The sequence below is a fragment of the Penicillium expansum genome (genome assembly GCF_000769745.1).
Source record: "Penicillium expansum strain MD-8 chromosome Unknown contig40, whole genome shotgun sequence".
Taxonomy (NCBI): Eukaryota; Fungi; Ascomycota; class Eurotiomycetes; order Eurotiales; family Aspergillaceae; genus Penicillium; species Penicillium expansum.
Genome location: NW_015971177.1, coordinates 254178 through 271191, shown reverse-complemented (window position 1 = coordinate 271191; position 17014 = coordinate 254178). Strand labels below are relative to the sequence as shown.

General features: G+C 51.3%; 6 protein-coding genes across 6 annotated transcripts; 2 read left to right on the top strand and 4 right to left on the bottom strand.

The window, feature by feature from the left end:
• Positions 1–441: 441 nt before the first annotated feature.
• On the top strand, positions 442–2307 carry PEX2_012830 (ferric reductase family protein; the record flags this gene model as incomplete). Its single annotated transcript, XM_016738560.1, has 1 exon — positions 442–2307. The coding sequence occupies one exon, from the start codon at positions 442–444 to the stop codon at positions 2305–2307; it is 1866 nt and encodes a 621-aa protein (XP_016602866.1).
• A 539-nt stretch (positions 2308–2846) lies between these two features.
• Positions 2847–7361, bottom strand: PEX2_012820 (pleiotropic drug resistance family ABC transporter; the record flags this gene model as incomplete). The annotated part of the gene is made up of 1 exon (XM_016738559.1): positions 2847–7361. The coding sequence occupies one exon, from the start codon at positions 7359–7361 to the stop codon at positions 2847–2849; it is 4515 nt and encodes a 1504-aa protein (XP_016602865.1).
• Positions 7362–8595: 1234 nt separating this feature from the next.
• PEX2_012810 (clathrin-mediated endocytosis regulator UBX3) lies at positions 8596–10225 on the bottom strand (the record flags this gene model as incomplete). Its single annotated transcript, XM_016738558.1, has 2 exons — positions 8596–10026; positions 10091–10225. 2 exons carry the CDS (start codon positions 10223–10225, stop codon positions 8596–8598), a joined length of 1566 nt encoding a protein of 521 aa, XP_016602864.1.
• Positions 10226–10781: 556 nt separating this feature from the next.
• On the top strand, positions 10782–13500 carry PEX2_012800 (PAN-complex poly(A)-binding subunit PAN3; the record flags this gene model as incomplete). Its single annotated transcript, XM_016738557.1, has 9 exons — positions 10782–10854; positions 10981–11046; positions 11112–11163; positions 11236–11378; positions 11440–11537; positions 11714–11995; positions 12060–12204; positions 12258–12413; positions 12470–13500. The coding sequence occupies 9 exons, from the start codon at positions 10782–10784 to the stop codon at positions 13498–13500; spliced, it is 2046 nt and encodes a 681-aa protein (XP_016602863.1).
• A 254-nt stretch (positions 13501–13754) lies between these two features.
• Positions 13755–15395, bottom strand: PEX2_012790 (fasciclin domain-containing protein; the record flags this gene model as incomplete). Its single annotated transcript, XM_016738556.1, has 2 exons — positions 13755–14450; positions 14541–15395. The coding sequence occupies 2 exons, from the start codon at positions 15393–15395 to the stop codon at positions 13755–13757; spliced, it is 1551 nt and encodes a 516-aa protein (XP_016602862.1).
• A 480-nt stretch (positions 15396–15875) lies between these two features.
• PEX2_012780 (intradiol ring-cleavage dioxygenase) lies at positions 15876–16939 on the bottom strand (the record flags this gene model as incomplete). The annotated part of the gene is made up of 2 exons (XM_016738555.1): positions 15876–16146; positions 16221–16939. The coding sequence occupies 2 exons, from the start codon at positions 16937–16939 to the stop codon at positions 15876–15878; spliced, it is 990 nt and encodes a 329-aa protein (XP_016602861.1).
• Between the last annotated feature and the right edge of the window lie 75 nt (positions 16940–17014).

Here is a 17014-nt window from a genome sequence, read left to right as displayed (position 1 = left end):
TGCTAATTTCTCTGGAATTCCAAAGATCGGGGTTATTTTGGGTCGCTTTGTTGACTTCAACCTGGACATTCATAAAACAATCCTCATTGTTCATTGTCAACCTCAAACGAACAAGCCGCAATGTTCTCATTATAAGACATTGTCTTTGTCTAATACAATCAAAGAGGTCGCTATCTATATCGACGCACTTTCGCTAGCCCTGTTTATAATCCATTTCATCTGATCTACCCACCGTCTCGACTTCGATTCCCCGCAAACGCCCACATCTACTCGACTTGCAAATCTTCATATTTCGATCTCAGCTGTGGAGCAGCTTGAGACATTCTAGATCGCCATCTCGACTAGGGGGTTGTTCGAACATCGAAACCACAACCTTGCATATTTTCTGCTCCGACCACAACATCTTTCTATCTTTCTTTCTTCAATAGTTGCACCTGTTCAATGGCAGCAACTCATTCACATATCGCGGCACGAGGGTACGGGTCAAATGCCACATACATCTATGAGTACTCAAGGGGGTTGGGTGGCGTGGACGTCCCTCGTGACGTGATCTTTACTCGGATTATCTACGTTACCCTGAGCGTCGTGGCAGTCGCATTGTTCTGTGGCCGGGTTGCCCAGATCAGCCATGCCTATCTACGCCAAATCACCGCAAATAGCGCAGACAAGCGCCAGCAGACCTTTTGGGCCCAGGAACAATCAACGTGGTGGCCCAACGTCAAGAAGCACGTCCTATACGCCCCCTTAGGAAAGAAGAGACACAACCGAGAATTACAGCTCTCTTCCGCTGTCAACGTCGGCACCTTACCCTCCCGACTGCAGACCCTCCTGGTCGCACTATACTTCGCTACCCAGGTCGCATACTGCGTCATCCTGGATTATAGCGTCAACAACAAGGCAGCCTTGGTGGCCGAGCTGCGCGGCCGATCCGGGACGCTGGCCGTCCTCAATATGGTCCCGCTGTTCCTCCTCGCCGGCCGAAACAACCCCTTGATCGCAATACTCCACATCAGCTTTGACACATACAACCTCCTCCACCGCTGGCTAGGCCGCATGGTCGTCCTCGAGTCAGTCGCCCACACAGCTGCATGGGCCGTCAACGCCGTCGATGAGGAAGACTTCAGCCGCATGCTTGTCCGCGTGCGTGATACCCCCTTCTTCCTATGGGGCCTGGTAGGCACAGCCGCAATGGTCTTCCTCAGTCTACACTCCCCGTCGCCCATCCGCCACGCCTTCTACGAGACCTTCCTCCATCTGCACCAACTCGCCGCAGTGCTCGCTTTCGTCGGCGTATGGCTGCACTTGAAGCTAGACAATCTCCCACAGCAAAGCTGGGCGAGAACAATCGCCTGCATCTGGCTCGGCGACCGACTCGCGCGCCTCTTCCGTCTCGTCCACCTGAACATCTCAACCTCAGGTACGACAACAATGGTCGTCGAAGCTCTCCCAGGCGAAGCCTGCCGCGTAACCTTCCACCTGCCCAAACTCGTCCAGATCGAACCGGGTTGCCACGTATTCGCCTACATCCCCAGCATCTCATGGTGGATGTCACACCCATTCTCAATCGCCTGGGCCGAACCCAGCACGAGCAACACAGCAGCATTAATCCCCTCCGCAACCCAACCACAAACACAAACACTTGGCAAAGGATACAACGACCTAGAAAAACAATCGGACCTCCCAACCAAACCCACAAAACCAACAACCCAAGTCTCCCTCATAATCGGCGCCCAAAAAGGCATGACCCGCCGTCTCTTCAACCTCGCCAACGCCTCCCCCTCCAAAACCCTCACATTATCAGGCTTCATCGAAGGCCCCTACGGCTCACACCCAACAAACCCCTCCAGCTACGGCACAACAGTCCTCTTCAGCGCCGGCGCAGGAATAACCCACCACTTGCTCTACACGCGCGCGCTCGTGACAGCCGCAGCACAGAACACCGCCGCAACGCGGAAAGTCTATCTGATCTGGTCGGTCCGCTCTACAGACCACCTCACCTGGGTGAGTAAGTACATGGACCAGATCCTGCGCTTGCCGAATCGGAGGGATATCCTCGTTGTTAAGCTTTTCGTCTCGAAGCCGCGTCGCGCGGCGGATATCGTTAGTCCATCGGCGACGGTGCTTATGCATTCTGGGAGGTGTAGGCCGGATGTTGTTCTTGATGAGATTCTGCCCGGACGGACTGGGGCTACGCTGGTTAGTGTTTGTGGGCCTGGGGCTTTTGCGGATGAGGTTCGGTCTGCGGCGAGGGAGAGGATTGGGAAGGGGGCTGTGATTGATTTTGCGGAGGAGGCTTTTACGTGGTGATTTCCATTCTGTGGATTGTTTGTACATGTGTTTTTTGAGCTTTTTTGATCCCTAAGGGGTGGTGTTTCTTTCTTGTTATTTTGTTTAATGCAGGCTTTTTTTCCCTTCTCCGTTGCTTTGCGGTTGGCGGTGCGCTTTTATCGTTGCTTAATTCATAACTGTATACTCCGTACACTACCAGTATCATAATCTCCAGACTTTAGCCATAAATATTTGAATAATGTCTTGTTGAGGACATTAGAAGGTGATTTACTGTGCTGTCTATTATTAAGTGTGCATGAGAGATGATTGAGAAATGTGATAACCATGTAATTGAACAAGAAGTTTAAGCTAGTATATGTATTATCTAGAGCATCCCCATCTGCAAGACCAAGTGTAATATATGAACAAGATAATGTGCAACAAGAAGAGTGGAGGATTAGATATGGCGGTCTAACGCAGAGTGTTTTTCAGGGAGGAATAGTAGCCATCGGGAATCTGTTCAGTTGAACCAAAAAAAAAGAAAAAAAAGAAAACCACAAGATGGTAAAAAACGTCAATCAAGCAGTCTTAGTCTTCTTGCTGCGTGTTCCCTTGGGGACACGAGCAAGCCAGTATATACCCACAGCAGCAGCGATGTTGAAGAAGATAAACGCCCACATGATACCGAAGTTGCGCCACGCGTCGCTGTAGTAACTCAGCACGCTGGCGAGGTAAGTGTCGGTCTTATCGATGGTGCAGAAAGCGCAGTCGCTAGTGGCGTTGTTGTCAAGGAGGTAACCGCCAGCACCACGAGCGACCTGGGTTCCGTTGACGACAAGTCCGTTGATGTAGGTGTCCATGTATTCGAAACAGGTCTTGCCGGCAGTGGGCTCGAAGTGGAGCATCTCGACAGCCTCGCAGTAGACGTTTGCGCCGGATGTGCCGGTCGACAACATTGCAGAGACTAGGTAGGTGAATGGCGAGACGCGGTACATGAAGATCCAGAAGTGGGGCATTTTGTCTGGGGTGGCGAGGACACCACAGAAGATCAGACACAGAGAGAAGAGCAAGTTGGCGAGATTTCCTCCCGTTTCGGCGAGCTCGATACCGGCAATCATCATGTGAGCGAAGGTGCTGGTGAAGATCATGAAGGTCAGGATGAGGAGCCACATCAGGGCGCCGCGCTCGTGGAGGTCGTCGGCACTAGCGTTGCGTTGCAGCCCGATAGGGTAGTACCAGCAGAGGAAGATGAGGACAGACATCAGGGCGTTCCATGGGAGTTCGACAATGATGTTTGCCGACATGAAGGCTTGCCAAGAGTATGATTTGGAGGGGCGCTCGCGGACTTCGTAGAGAGAACGCTGGGTGACGAAGTGAGGCATGATTTGTTGCACCAAGTTACCGAAGACCGTCATCAACATGAAGATACTGAACATCTGGTTCTGGAGTCCCTGCATACTGTTCTGGGCGTGGAAGAAGGAGAAACCGACGTAGAGGGCTGTCAAGGAGCAGAGCGCAATCTTGGAGTAGATGTAGACGGGGGTCCGCCAGTATTGGCTGAACACGCGGACGAGACACTCCCAGAGTTGGACGGCGAATGGTGCGGCGAATTCGTTGAAGCCAGTTGGGTCGTTGTCGGTCGTGGCAACGGGTTTCAGAGAAAGGTTGTTCTTAAGCTCGGCGAGGTGGTTGTGGACTTCCTTACGCTCAGGGCTGTCACGCCACACGGCAGGCCAGTCGATATCACTATGGGTTCCGGGAGCAGCTCCAATGACCTCAAGCATCCACTCGGCAGGGTTGGCCTCGGGAGAAAGCTTAGGAGCACCGTTTCGTTCAAAGTAGTTAGAAAGCGTGGAAGAATGCTCGCCGATTTCTCCGAAATAGACGGTTCTACCACCCCTGGCGAGGAACAGAAGACGGTCGAAGCGCTGGAAGAGCATGGCAGAGGGCTGGTGAATAGTGCAGAGAATAGCCTGACCGTGCTTAGTCAAGGTATCAATAAGATCTAAGATAGACCAAGATGTTTGACTGTCGAGACCCGAAGTGGGCTCGTCCAGGAACAAAAGCAGCTGCGGCTTAGCAGCTAGCTCGACACCAATAGTAAGACGCTTGCGCTGTTCGACGTTGAGACCTTCACCGGGGACACCGACGATGGCATCCGCATAGTGTTCCATTCCAAGAAGCTTGATCACTTCCTCAACATAGTCGAGTTTCTCCTGGCGAGAAACGTGACGCGGCTGACGAAGAACAGCACTGAAGCGGAGAGCCTCACGGACCGTGGTAGTGTGGAGATGGAGATCCTGTTGTTGAACGTAGCCAGTCTTACGCTGGAAAGACTGGTCACGAGGACGGCCATCGACCAACATTTCACCGGACACAACACCCATTGTTACACGTGTGGCAAGGACATCCAGAAGAGTGGTTTTACCAGCTCCAGAAACACCCATAAGAGCAGTGCAGGTACCAGGCTTAACCCAGCCATCAACATGGTCGAGAATGCGGCGTTCCTCCTTCTTGATGTGAATATCGTAACACACGTCTTGCCATTGGAAGATAGCAGTTTGTCTCTGGATTGCAGCCGAGGTTTGTTCGCCGTCGGAGCTAGCGCCATCCTTCTTCTCAGCAGAAGACACAGCGTGTGTCTGCTCAACGTCATCCTCAGAGTGCTTGGGGGCGTAGCCACGACGGAAAAGCAGAACCTCACCCTTGGACTTGGACTCGGAGATGTACTCAGTACCAACGAGGTAGGTGCACATGAAGAAGAGCATGAATCCAATCATGATTCCAAAATTCCTCCACCGGTGGCTGTTGGAGTACTGGAAGCTTGCAGTGTAGTAGGCCTCGCCGGTGATATAGTTCTGGCCGGCTACGGCTCCTTTTGACGAGCAGATCTTGTTGAACCGGCCGACATCCGCGTAGGAGTCTCCCGCCGGGATGAAAGATTCTGGTTTGCAGGTGAAATTGCGACCGTGGAACTCATTCACAATCAAGGTCTCGAAACCATAAGCGATTGGGTCAATGTAGTTCATCCAGCGAGACCAACCAAGCATGTTGCGGGTTGGGATGGTGAAACCAGTGTAGATAACCAGACCGAGGATCAGGATGGCGGCGGGCACCAGAGCCTGAGACAGGGTACGCGAGTAAGAAGCGATGGTGCGGAAAATCATAGACATGGACATAGTAGTCACGAACGAGAAGAGTAGGAAGGTGAAGAAGGCGCCGCCGGTTTGGCGAAGACCAGTCATAAAGTAGAGCGTGACGTTGAATGTTATGGCATTAAGGATCTTATAAGGCATATCACAAAGCATTGACGAAATCGCTTCGGCAAACGGATGATACATGGCGTAGCGGGCTTGTTTCTCGACAATAGGGCGTTGCGCGTAAAGAGTTAGAATCTCCAGGGCACTGGAGAAGGAGTTGAGTAAGACAGCGAAGAAGAGGAGGGCACCACGAGAGTAGAAACTGGTCACGTCGTCGGGCAACTGGAAGAAAACTGAGCCGATAATCAATGCCATAATCGTGTTTCCAATCAAGGCGGATATAGTTAAACTGTAGTCACCCTGCAAACGCTGGAAACCACGAGTCATACAGATTTGGACCTGCTCGGAGACAGATAGGGTGTATGGAGACTTGACGCGCTGACCCTTCGACTGCATAGCCTTGCGAGATTCGACAAACTTGTCGAACGACTCGCCACCAATAGGGTACTGCGCATCGTAGTCGGCGATCTCTTTCTGAAGCTCCTTGTACGCAGCACTGTTTTTCCAAGCAGTGGCGAACTCGTCGGGCGTACGGGGAACCATGTTCTCAAAGCCAGGCTTAACAATTCGCTCAGCGGGGCTAGTAAGAGAGGTCAGGAAATCGGCGGTAGTCTGGCGGTCGGGACATTGGAAGCCCATGTTGGTGAAGAATTCCTTGGCCTCGGTGGTGCGGCCAAAGTAGATCTGTCGACCCTCGTACAGCACAGTCACCTTGTCGAAGACATCGTAGGCACTCTGGGATGCCTGGTAGATAGCGACCGCACAGGTGGTACCCGAGTACTTGGACATCAGGCTCAATGTCTTACAGAACTCCAGGGCATTGGCACTGTCCAGACCACGAGTACTATTATCCCAGCACTGGAGAGGGCTGCCGCAGAGGGTGGCCTCGGCGATACTGACACGCTTGCGTTCACCACCGGAGACACCACGGATGAAATCGTTACCGACCTGGGTATTGATAGTGTGCGAAAGACCAAGCATGGCCATAACGACATCACGCATATGCTCTGCATACTGCTCACGAGTGACGCCCGGCAAGCGGTTGCGTGGGGCACGAGCTAGAGCGGCAAATTTCAAAGTATTTCCCACAGAAAGCTGAGGGAAATGGACATCGGTTTCGGCAGTGTAGATGGCCTCACCGCGGAACTGGTGTTGCATCTGCTTGTCGGAGATTCCTTGGTAGTTCATGTGAGAGTTGTCATCCTTGAAAATACCGTTCATCTCTCCTGCAATGGTCTTCAAGAATGTCGAACAGCCAGACCCAGGACGGCCGAGAACGACCAGCATCTCGCCACTCTTAACGAGACCATCAAAGTCGCGCAGGATCTGAATCTTCTGCTTGCCAGTGCCGGCCATCGCACGGAACAAGGCACCAATTTGCAGAACGGAGTTGGCCACATCCTTCTGGTAATCTGTGGGACTGCCGAATCCGTGTACGCTGAGGGTTTTGAATGACAGACCAGCCTGTCGCTTGGGATATCGTTCTGGGTCGCGGGATTGGATCGCAAGGAGATTCTTCATCCAATTCTTGGCCTTGAAGTTTGCACTGCTAGGGTTGAGGGTTGAGTCCTCATGGACTTCGATGAAAGTGTTCTCTGCATGTTGGCTCGAGACAGAGAAGCGTGTTGACTGGCGGGTGAGTTGCTGGGCTAGGCGGGTGACCTCAGCTTCGGTGTGCTCCTCGTCGCCAATCTCGCTCTTCTCATTAGCGGTGTCATCGGTGCTCACGCTGGCGGTAGGGTCATGGCGGCGAGCTTCCATGTTGGCAACATGAGTTTCCTGCACGTCTTGGCCGCCGGTGATGTTGGAGTTCAATGTCCCCAGGAGCGACATGATGACCTTCCAGCACGGTCACTATCGAATTAATAGGGGATGGGACTGATTAAGTGGGGGGGTGGTGATATCCCTAGAAAAGATGAATAGGGGATGGGATCAACATCAACGAGATGGATCTAAAGATTGTACAGGGGATTAGGTATGAAGTAACGAAAAGGAAAAGGCAATGAGCGAAGAATTTAAATTAAGTATAAGAAAGCATGAGAAAATTCAAAGGGGTCAAGAAAATCTGGAGATCGGGACCCGGATGGGTTGTATCCTTTGGCCGGGAAAGAAAATAAAAAACGGGGACTCCCGTTGAAACAGACCCGGGGCGGAGTCGATGAGTTTCCGGGAGATTTCAAAAATGGGAAATTTGGGTTTCGGATTTTTGGAAAAGAATCTAACCTTTGGGGGCTTAGTGCCAAGAATACAACAACACGGCTAGGTATATCTCTACATTAGGGTATCAATGACCACTTGGGATTTATTTGTACTTGGGCACCGAAGTACAAAGGAATAATGCAATGTGGTTACAAAGTATGACTCTATAGACATGTACCTAATACTTCAACATGACAGCCAAGCAAGGGGTAAGCCATGTTCTTTATACTCCCACACACGTGTCCACGGGTAAGCAAGCCCTGAGTGTTCCACGGCTGACATCAGCACGGGACTACAAGCATCCGCTTTACATAGGGCTCGGATGCCCGGGGCGTGGTGCATCCGGGGCTGACTCAGCTATTCCTGGGGTCCTGGGGGAATCCATGGATTGGATAGATCTTTGACGCTAAATCATCGCTTTCCCATGTTGGCTAGCATCCACTTATCTCCATCCCCTAACTCCACGTACCTACATACAACATAACCTCTCTAACCCCTAATTGTCGTATGAACTGACCAAGTCTCAATTCGTCCGGGTCAAAGAGTCTCCGGTGTTGAAATTCTTTGGAAATCTCACGTAGGTGCCCATAGAGCCCCCTTGCATGGGGCTGATTTGGAGCCCGATGGTCGGGCCTAGCCTGGAAGGTGCCAGGCTGCAATGATTTCAAGGTTTTTACCCCATGCTAAATACGGAGAAATGCCTGTTCGGGTAAGAGGACAATTTCAAAATCTGACCGCATACGTAAATCGGACACGCCGCACGAAAAAAGTGAAAGATCCGAATCATAAAAATCTAAATTGTACATTGGATATTGTAAAAAAAGAACACAGTGGTGTGTCAGTTGCGAATCATAGAGATCAGTCATATTCAAGACATGTCGGTCACAGCCTCGTCATCATCCGTATCATCTTCCTCATCGATCAGTTCCACCAACAGATTGCCACCGCGGCCAATTTTCTCTCTAATCGACCCTCCCTCGTCAACCGCATACACTACCCGAGGCATCGGTGAGACCAGTCGAAATCCGTATTGGTGCACGAACCCCTCTGGTGCACTCGCCACCGGACGCTCTGTATCCTGCTCTTGTAAGATTTCATAGCACTCAACCACCGCGTAGATCTCTTCAATGTCCGCATCGGGCGCAAACTTGCGCATGATACGCTCGCCGGACGGGAGCCGCACGCTAATACGGACGGTGTCCTTAACATCTGGTCCGGGCTCCGCGCTAAGCGTTTGCCCGCGCCAAAGCTTCCACTGGGCGAGATTGCGGCGCCTCTGCTCCTCAGCCGCCTGTCGGCCAGCGGCTTCCTGTTCTTCGCGTTGACGTTCCATCTCCGCTTCCCGGCGCTGGCGCGCCCGTTCACGGTCGATCGCCAGCGACCGCTCGTAGGCTGAGTCTTGCTCTTCGCGAAGGCTGCGCGAGGCTTGTTGCTCGGCACGTGAAGATCGGAGACGCTCTAGAGGCTCGCTATTAGATGTCACGACTGTCCGGAGCTTGTTCACGACCTCGGATGGCGTAGTGAGACCTGCGATCCGTCCTACCACGGACATGGCGGTTGACGAAACATTGGGGGTATGGACTATGACCGCTGAAAAGGGGAATTTGGTGCATTTCAGTGAGTTGGCGACTTGGTATGCTTCGGAATCTTGCACATTGCCACCCCACACTAGGAGGTTGTTCTGGGGGTCGTTGATGAATTCCACGACCTCAGGTGCCAGCAGGGTATCACGGACCCAGCTGTTCGTATCGTCGTGCTCTAGAGACAAAAGAATGACCACGAGGTACTTCAAGTCGCGATGGGCTTTCTCCAGCGCCATGTTGTATCCGTTCTCCAGGAACGGTATTGGGTTTGATTCATATTCTTCCTCAAACTCGCGGATAAAGCGAGCGGCGGTATCCTTGGGGCCGAGAGATCGACGGCCAGTGGTATTCCGGCGAGCACCTTGCAGCGCGGGGTTCGCCGTCCTGTTGAACAAGCGTGGCAAGAAAGGGAAGAGGACACCAAAGAGGCGGAATGAACTGCAGAGAAGCCGATACACTAAATTAAATGGCGTGAGAAGTAGACTAAGAATGAATGGAGGCCGGTAGGTTGGCTGGTCTCCTGGTTGCGTGTCAACTCGTGGAGCCAGATCTGTAGCTGTGGCACGAGTAACTCGCGACAAGTGTTCGGTCAAATCGTCGGTCATTAGATTCTGGGTTCGGCGGTTGGGTTGTGGTAGGGGCGGGCGATCCATGGCAGCGCGAGCTTCTTCAAGGGGATCTGGGCCTTCACCATCAAAGAACTTGGATATGGCAATCTATCATGCGGAGATCAGTTAGTCTCTTGTACACTTGGACAGAAGCTGGGGAAGATAGACCAACCTGCAGATTCCATTGCGACCGGCGTAGTAGGGGAATTGCCTCTGAAGGTTCCTGGCTGGTAACAGCCATATACATCTCTAGCGTAGACTTCTCGCTATCGGAAAGCTGGTCCAGGTCAACCTCCGGTTGTGACATCTTGCTGTATCAGGGCCGTGGGCCATAAACTCAGGAATGTGGGAGGTATCAAGAGAAAAAGAAATGAACAGCCATAAAGAGGAAGATCATCTAGGGATGGTCATTGAGCACGTGCAGATAGTCCACTACATAGATGGTAAGAACGACGTGACGTCGAAGCTCAAGTGGCCTCAACGGAAGCTCTCATTGATGTTCTGACCGCCTGGTCCGTGCGCAGATCCCCCTTCACTCGAGTTCGTTTCTCGCCCCGCGTCTCCATTTCCATCAGTTCTGTCGCTCTCAATCATTCCTTGGGATGAGAGACGACTTTGGTCTTATCCTTACATTCCATTCATGCCTATTGTTATCGGTTGAGATACCGCCCAACGTCCGTGGGCTCTCCCGGAATTGATCCGCCGCCAATCGCATAGACCATTGGCGACTTGAATTTATATGAGATCAAAGCTGGGGAATGTGGTTTTCACCCAATAGCATCCTTTGACCTCTACCGAGTCCGGTTTCAATGGGGATCTTTTTGCGCTGATCCGCACCATAAAGTGGGTATCAGCCAGATATCATGGCGTCTGCCGGAAAGCCTCCATTGGAGGATGCTCGTCGGACGACAGGATCACCGAAAATGAAGAGCCGCGGTGAGTGTGACTTAAAGTCAAAGGCTGGCACATCACTTCCATTTCAAGTCTGAGATGTAAAAGCCGAAGATAAATGCTGAATTGGAGACGGACGAAGTTGCTGACAACCATGATTTTGCTTGCTAGAGAATGCGAAAGACACATTGTGCCGCAACGTGACCATCTATGGGCGATGCCGCTATGAAGACAAAGGTATTGGCGAACCTTGATCACGGCCAGCGTGTGTGGTGAAGCTGATTTGGAACTCTTGTATCCAGGTTGTGCTTTCAATCATGACCCGACGAAGCTCAATACAAATCAGTCGGACAGGTGCGATGCAAACTTGGTCTTTTAGACGAAAATGGCAGAGTTTTCGCTAACAAGGACTGTCTCATTTGATAGCAAGAAGCGGTTCAATGTCGACTCACCTAGTTTCACCCCATCCCTGCTGTCCGGGAATGGTGTATCAGCACCAAAAAAGTCCACCGCTATATCTCCGAAAGCTGCTAGTGCAGCTCCTTTCCAACCTCGAACAACCTCATCACGTATGTACTATGTGTGAAGATGAAGAAAGGTTGCAAGGGCATATACTGACGTTATAAAAAGGATCAAACACGAGCACGCCAACAACGCGGTCAGAAGCAGTCCAAGATTGGGCGGTAGCCGATGTGCAGGAGTTTGTTCCTCAGGGCTTTGAGCACGTGGTCAGTCGTCCCTACCCTATTATGCGATTCCCTTCACGCATTGATTGCTTCTTGTTTTCTCAACCATCCCAATCTGTCTTTGCACTGGTCATATTATTATCATCATCTCTGTCATCGCGATGGCGCAAGGTGGCTTGTCAGCCCTGGCAGAGGAGTTTGATCCTGGGCGTCATCAGACTCCCCGGTACTTCACCTCTCATCTGCCTCAGGCTGACCCTCCTCCGATCTTCAGCGCTGCTCTGTACCGTCGTCGTGCTAATGCTCACAACCAGACACCTCTTCAGGGCAATGGAAATGGAGGGATCACCCCCACGGGTGCATTTGATCCTTTTGTAACTACTCCAACTCCAATGACTCCAGGTGCTGTTGGCCCTGTTTCTACCAATCCTTATTCCCACGACCCTACTGGCGCAATGGGAGGCGCTTTCTTTGCAAACCAAACTGGATTCCAACAACCAGTACGTTGATATCCAATGATTCCTACTCTTTGTTGCTTTGAATGAGCTCTAACCGTCCCAATAGATTCAGTATCATCTTTATGCCCCAATTGGCCCTCACAACCAGAACACATTGGGTTACCAGCGCAACGTGCATGATCTCTTTATCCCCAACGACCTGCGCGAAGAACTGCAGAAAAAATCTGCAGCTACTCTCCAAACTCTCCCTAGTATGTTGGACCGCAATTGAAAATAGTTTGTACTCATTCTGACGAACTTGAAGACACCCAACTTCCTGCCCAGGTCGACTATTTCCATTCCCTTGTCCCTCTGGATCTCAGTCACCAGAAGAATGCTGCGACCTTTGGCTACCCGAGCTGGATCTACAAGGCCCAGTCTAGCAAAGATGGCACCTTTTATGCCCTTCGCAGACTTGAGGGTATGACAATCTCCCCATCTCTTTTGGTTTTTTCTTTTTCTAACTAATCTTAAAAGGTTTCCGCCTGACCAATGAGAAGGCTATCCGTTCTGTGCAAGCCTGGAAGCGCGTCTGCAACGCCAGTGTGGTGACTATTCACGATGCTTTCACCAGCCGCAGCTTCCAAGACAGTTCTCTGATCTTTGTGACCGACTATCACCCGCTGTCCAAGACACTTGCAGACCAACATCTGAACGCTGGAACCCGCTTCCCAGGTCGTCACACCAATGCTCATATTCCTGAGCAAGTTCTCTGGGGCTACATGACCCAGATTGCGAATGGACTCAAGGCGATTCACGCCAATGGTCTTGCGGCCCGAGTGCTTGAGCCTAGCAAGGTTTTGCTTACCGCGAAGACCCGTGTCCGCATCAACGCTTGTGCTATTCTTGACGTGGTGCAGTTTGATACCCAGCGCACTGTGGCCGACCTTCAGCGACAGGATCTAGTCAACTTTGGCCAATTGATTGTCACCCTTGGCGCCAACTCGCCTACTGTCATCCACAACCCGACCAAAGCCATGGAGCATTTCACTCGCTCCTACAGCCCTCAGTTGAAGAGCTCTGTGTTCTGGCTGTTGAACGGACTGCAGAAGGATCAGGAGCGAACCATCGACACTTTTATCACTGGCATCTCATCCCAGCTGATGTCGACCTTTGATTCGGCACTCCACCTGGATGATCAACTGAACTCTGATCTCGGCCGTGAGCTGGAGAATGGGCGAATTGTGCGCCTGATGAGCAAACTCGGGCTCATCAATGAACGCCCTGAATATGAACTTGACCAGCGTTGGTCGGAGAGCGGAGAACGCTACTTCCTGAAGCTTTTCCGCGATTATGTCTTCCACTCAGTGGATAGCCAAGGTGAACCGGTGCTTGATCTTGGCCACGTGCTCACTTGTTTGAACAAGCTCGATGCTGGAACTGACGAGAAGATTCATTTGGTCAGTCGCGACGAGCAGAGTTCCTTCATTGTCAGCTACAAGGAGGTCAAGAAAGCTCTCGAGTCTTCCTTCCAGGCTCTGATGAAGCCGGCTAGACGAATGCACTAGCGAGTCAAACATTCTACATACGGTAATGGTTATGGTTTCTGGCTGCTTGCTATTTCTGACCCCCTGTTCGATGCTCATGTCTCTGGTTTGGCAGACTGTCAACTAGAGGCATTCACTCAGGGATTAACTCAAGGGTTTCATCTTTTGTTTTATTTTTGCAAGCACAGATCTCGCTCGTCACCGCGATTGAAATACAAACATAGGAATGAAGAATTTCAAATTGTTATCTTTGACCGTAAGCCTGTAGACATCTCTCACAGTTGACTACGAGTCCCCCCATAGACACAACCATGCAACCTCTCCACAAGTTCCTCGATCATCAGTTCTTCCCCATCTTCACCTTCATCTTTATCCTGAATATCCCTTGATGGAACCAACACCCGATCCAAAACATGCACCACCCCATCCCTCGCCAACAAATCCAATCGTCCAACCCTACCAAACCCATTAACCCTCAGATCAACCTCCCCAAACTCCATCTTAACATCAACCCTCAAATCCCTGTCCTTCAGCAGAGTCCCAAGCCGCACATTCGCAGACTCCTCCTCTAGTCCACCCTCACCCCCGCCCTTACCCCCATGCCCATCTCCACTTCCATGCCCAGAAAACAACCGATGAGCCTTCCCATTACTACCATACAAGACATCCGAGTACAGCGTCCGATTCGGCACAATATGATACTGCATCAGCGCACGCAAACACCCCTCCCCCTGCCGCGAGAAAAGAAACCGATTAGCACGCTCTCCGAGCCGTCTGAACGCAGCATTCGTAGGCGCGAAGGTTGTCCCGCCCTGTCGCTGTGCCGGATCGAGCTTGGAAGCGAGTTTCGTGCGTTTTAGCGCCAGTGTAAAGATGCCGAAGTCGGCCGGTGCTTTGTGCAGCACTGTGCGTGTTTCTGGGGGTGGGTGCAGCGGGCTGGTTATTATGTGGATTATGCCATTTTTGGTTTTCTAGATGAGATTAGTATATACCTACATGATGTATATGTGCCATACACATTATACGAGGTATATTGATATTGATATTGATGTGTTACTCACCATATCAGCTCCAACTACCCTACTCCTCTCGTTTAACATCACTCTATTATGATGCTCTCGAACAACAATCCTTTGTGGCAAATCCGATTCCAGAGCTGGCTCTGTCAATTTCGTCGGTAGCGTCCCGTGGCCTATGATATGCTGAATGGTAAATCGACCAGGCAGGATGTGATACCGCAGCAAGCTGGACATGAACTTTGGACTGGGACCATTTCGCCGTGGAAGTCCTTCTAGGGCATAGTTCGTCAGCGCGAAGAAAGTGTGGTTTGCCGTCGTGCTGTTCAGGATCTCGATAAGGTCTTTATCCTCGGCGAGGAGCTCAGCGAGTCGAGATGTATACTCGTTTTCTTTGATGAGTTCCCAGGTCGTTTTGTCTGCGTGGCAGAGCGGACCTGGACAGGCATCGATTGGTCGGTGGATTGGATGGTGTCGGTGTCCATCGTGGTCGCCTCTACATTCTCCGTGTCGGGGGTGTGAAGGGTACCGTCTGTGGTCATCGTCATCTCGGTGTCCCGGCCATCCGCCGTGTTCGGGCCTTCTTCCATACCCGGGCCGTTCGTCGTCAGGCCATCCCCCATGTATGGGACGATCACCACCGGGCCATCTCCCGTGCGGATCTTCGTCGTATCCGGGCCAATCACCGTGCCAGGGATACTCATCGTGATCATACCAGTCTCTATTTCTTCCCCACCCTCTATGCTCATCCTGGGAGATGTCCAAAACATCTGCTTTAGACAAATGATCATTCGCGGCTCGAGTCTCAGAGACTATCTCCGCAAGGATACTCTCATCAGGAATGACAAAGGCCGAAGCTAATGAAGCTGTCACAGACAGAAAAAGGTAAGTGGAACGCATAGTGCCGATATCGACAGGGAAATTGGAGCAAAATGGATATACTCAACCAAGTCATGGGGATGTGTCTATATACACATAAAGGCCTACCCCCTCAACTGTCTCGATTTCCGGTTGTACCAGTGGTATAAAACCGACCAACTATATCGGATAGCCTAGATGCAAACTGTTGAGTCCTCGCTCGTCCGGTCGTCGTACGGTGCACAAACTCGAGAGACAACCTGGATCAATAAGAGCAAAGTGATCGTTGAGAAAATGTTACATATTCCAATCAAGGCCAGGAATCGGCGGAATACAGACATGCGGGTTATATTTGGTAGTCTTGGTTCCGGAATTTACTTGCTTCGTTGAGATATTGTATTCATAGATCTTACTTGTAACGAAAACCGGACAGTCTTAGAAGAAATGATAATACTTCCTAGCCAACTCGTACAGAAATATATCAAGTGATATTTCTCATATACACTTTTTTTCTCGTAGCATTTAATCCAGGTCCGGCACAGGCAGCCCATTGACGATCTTGACTTTCCGGCCTAGCTTGTCCAGCGCGACCTTGGAGTTGTGCGCGCGCAACTTGCTCGTCTCTTCGTCGGACACGAGCACAAAGTCATATGTGAGGAGAGGGTGGCCCTCGGGGACGTTATACTTCTTAGCAATCTCTGCGTCGGCCTTTCCAATATCCACAGTCAAGGAATCCTTGACGCCGAAGACTGCATCGGATGTTTCGTAAGGGTCATTGCGAAGGTAGAGAGCACTGAGATCAAGTTAGCATGATATAGTTCACAATTCCCCAAAACGAATCCAACAAAACAATAGCCCAAAACATACGTAATCAAGTGATCATAACCCTCCTTCTCAAACATGAAATGCATATGCGAAGGACGATACGGATGCCGATGCAACTTCTCCAACAACTTCCCAACAGGCCCATCATGCGGAATGGGATACGGCACGGGGGTGATAGCCTTAAACCAAAAGACGCCCGTGCTATCAGAACGCATAATACACCTCCCATCCGGCCCCTCTCTACCGGCATACTGAACATCATAATGGCCCGTAGAATCCGTCTCCCAGATATCAATCTTGACATCGTCGATGGGCAAGCCCTGCAAATCCCGCAGGGTACAAACAACCAACAAGGGCTCTCCTTTAGGATCATGCGACATGGAATCACCGGCAGGCATTTCCTCGGCGTCGTGCGTGTGGAAGGGGCCCAGGACCGTCCCTTCTGTGGATCCCTTGGGCTTTGGGTGGTCGATTGAGTCGACGAGAATGGATAGACCCAGTACGTCGGACAGCAAGATGAATTCCTGTCGCACGTCTGTGCAGATCTGGCCTACTTCTGTCAGGAAGCGGAGACCGGTCATCCATTCGTCGCTGCTGAGACGGGTTTCGCGGGCGAAGTCGTGGAGGTGGGTTACTAGGCGTTCGAGGACGTATTTCATGCGCTCGTCTTCGCAGAGACTGTTGATTGTGATTACATTGTCGGTGATGTTTTCCACAGTTTGGTCTTTCATCGGGGGGATCTTGACTTTGGAGGGGTCCATGGTGGGTTGTGGGTTGTGGGGTTTGTTTTTTTGGGATGTATAGAGAGGGAAATAGTGAAATTATCAATGGTTTAG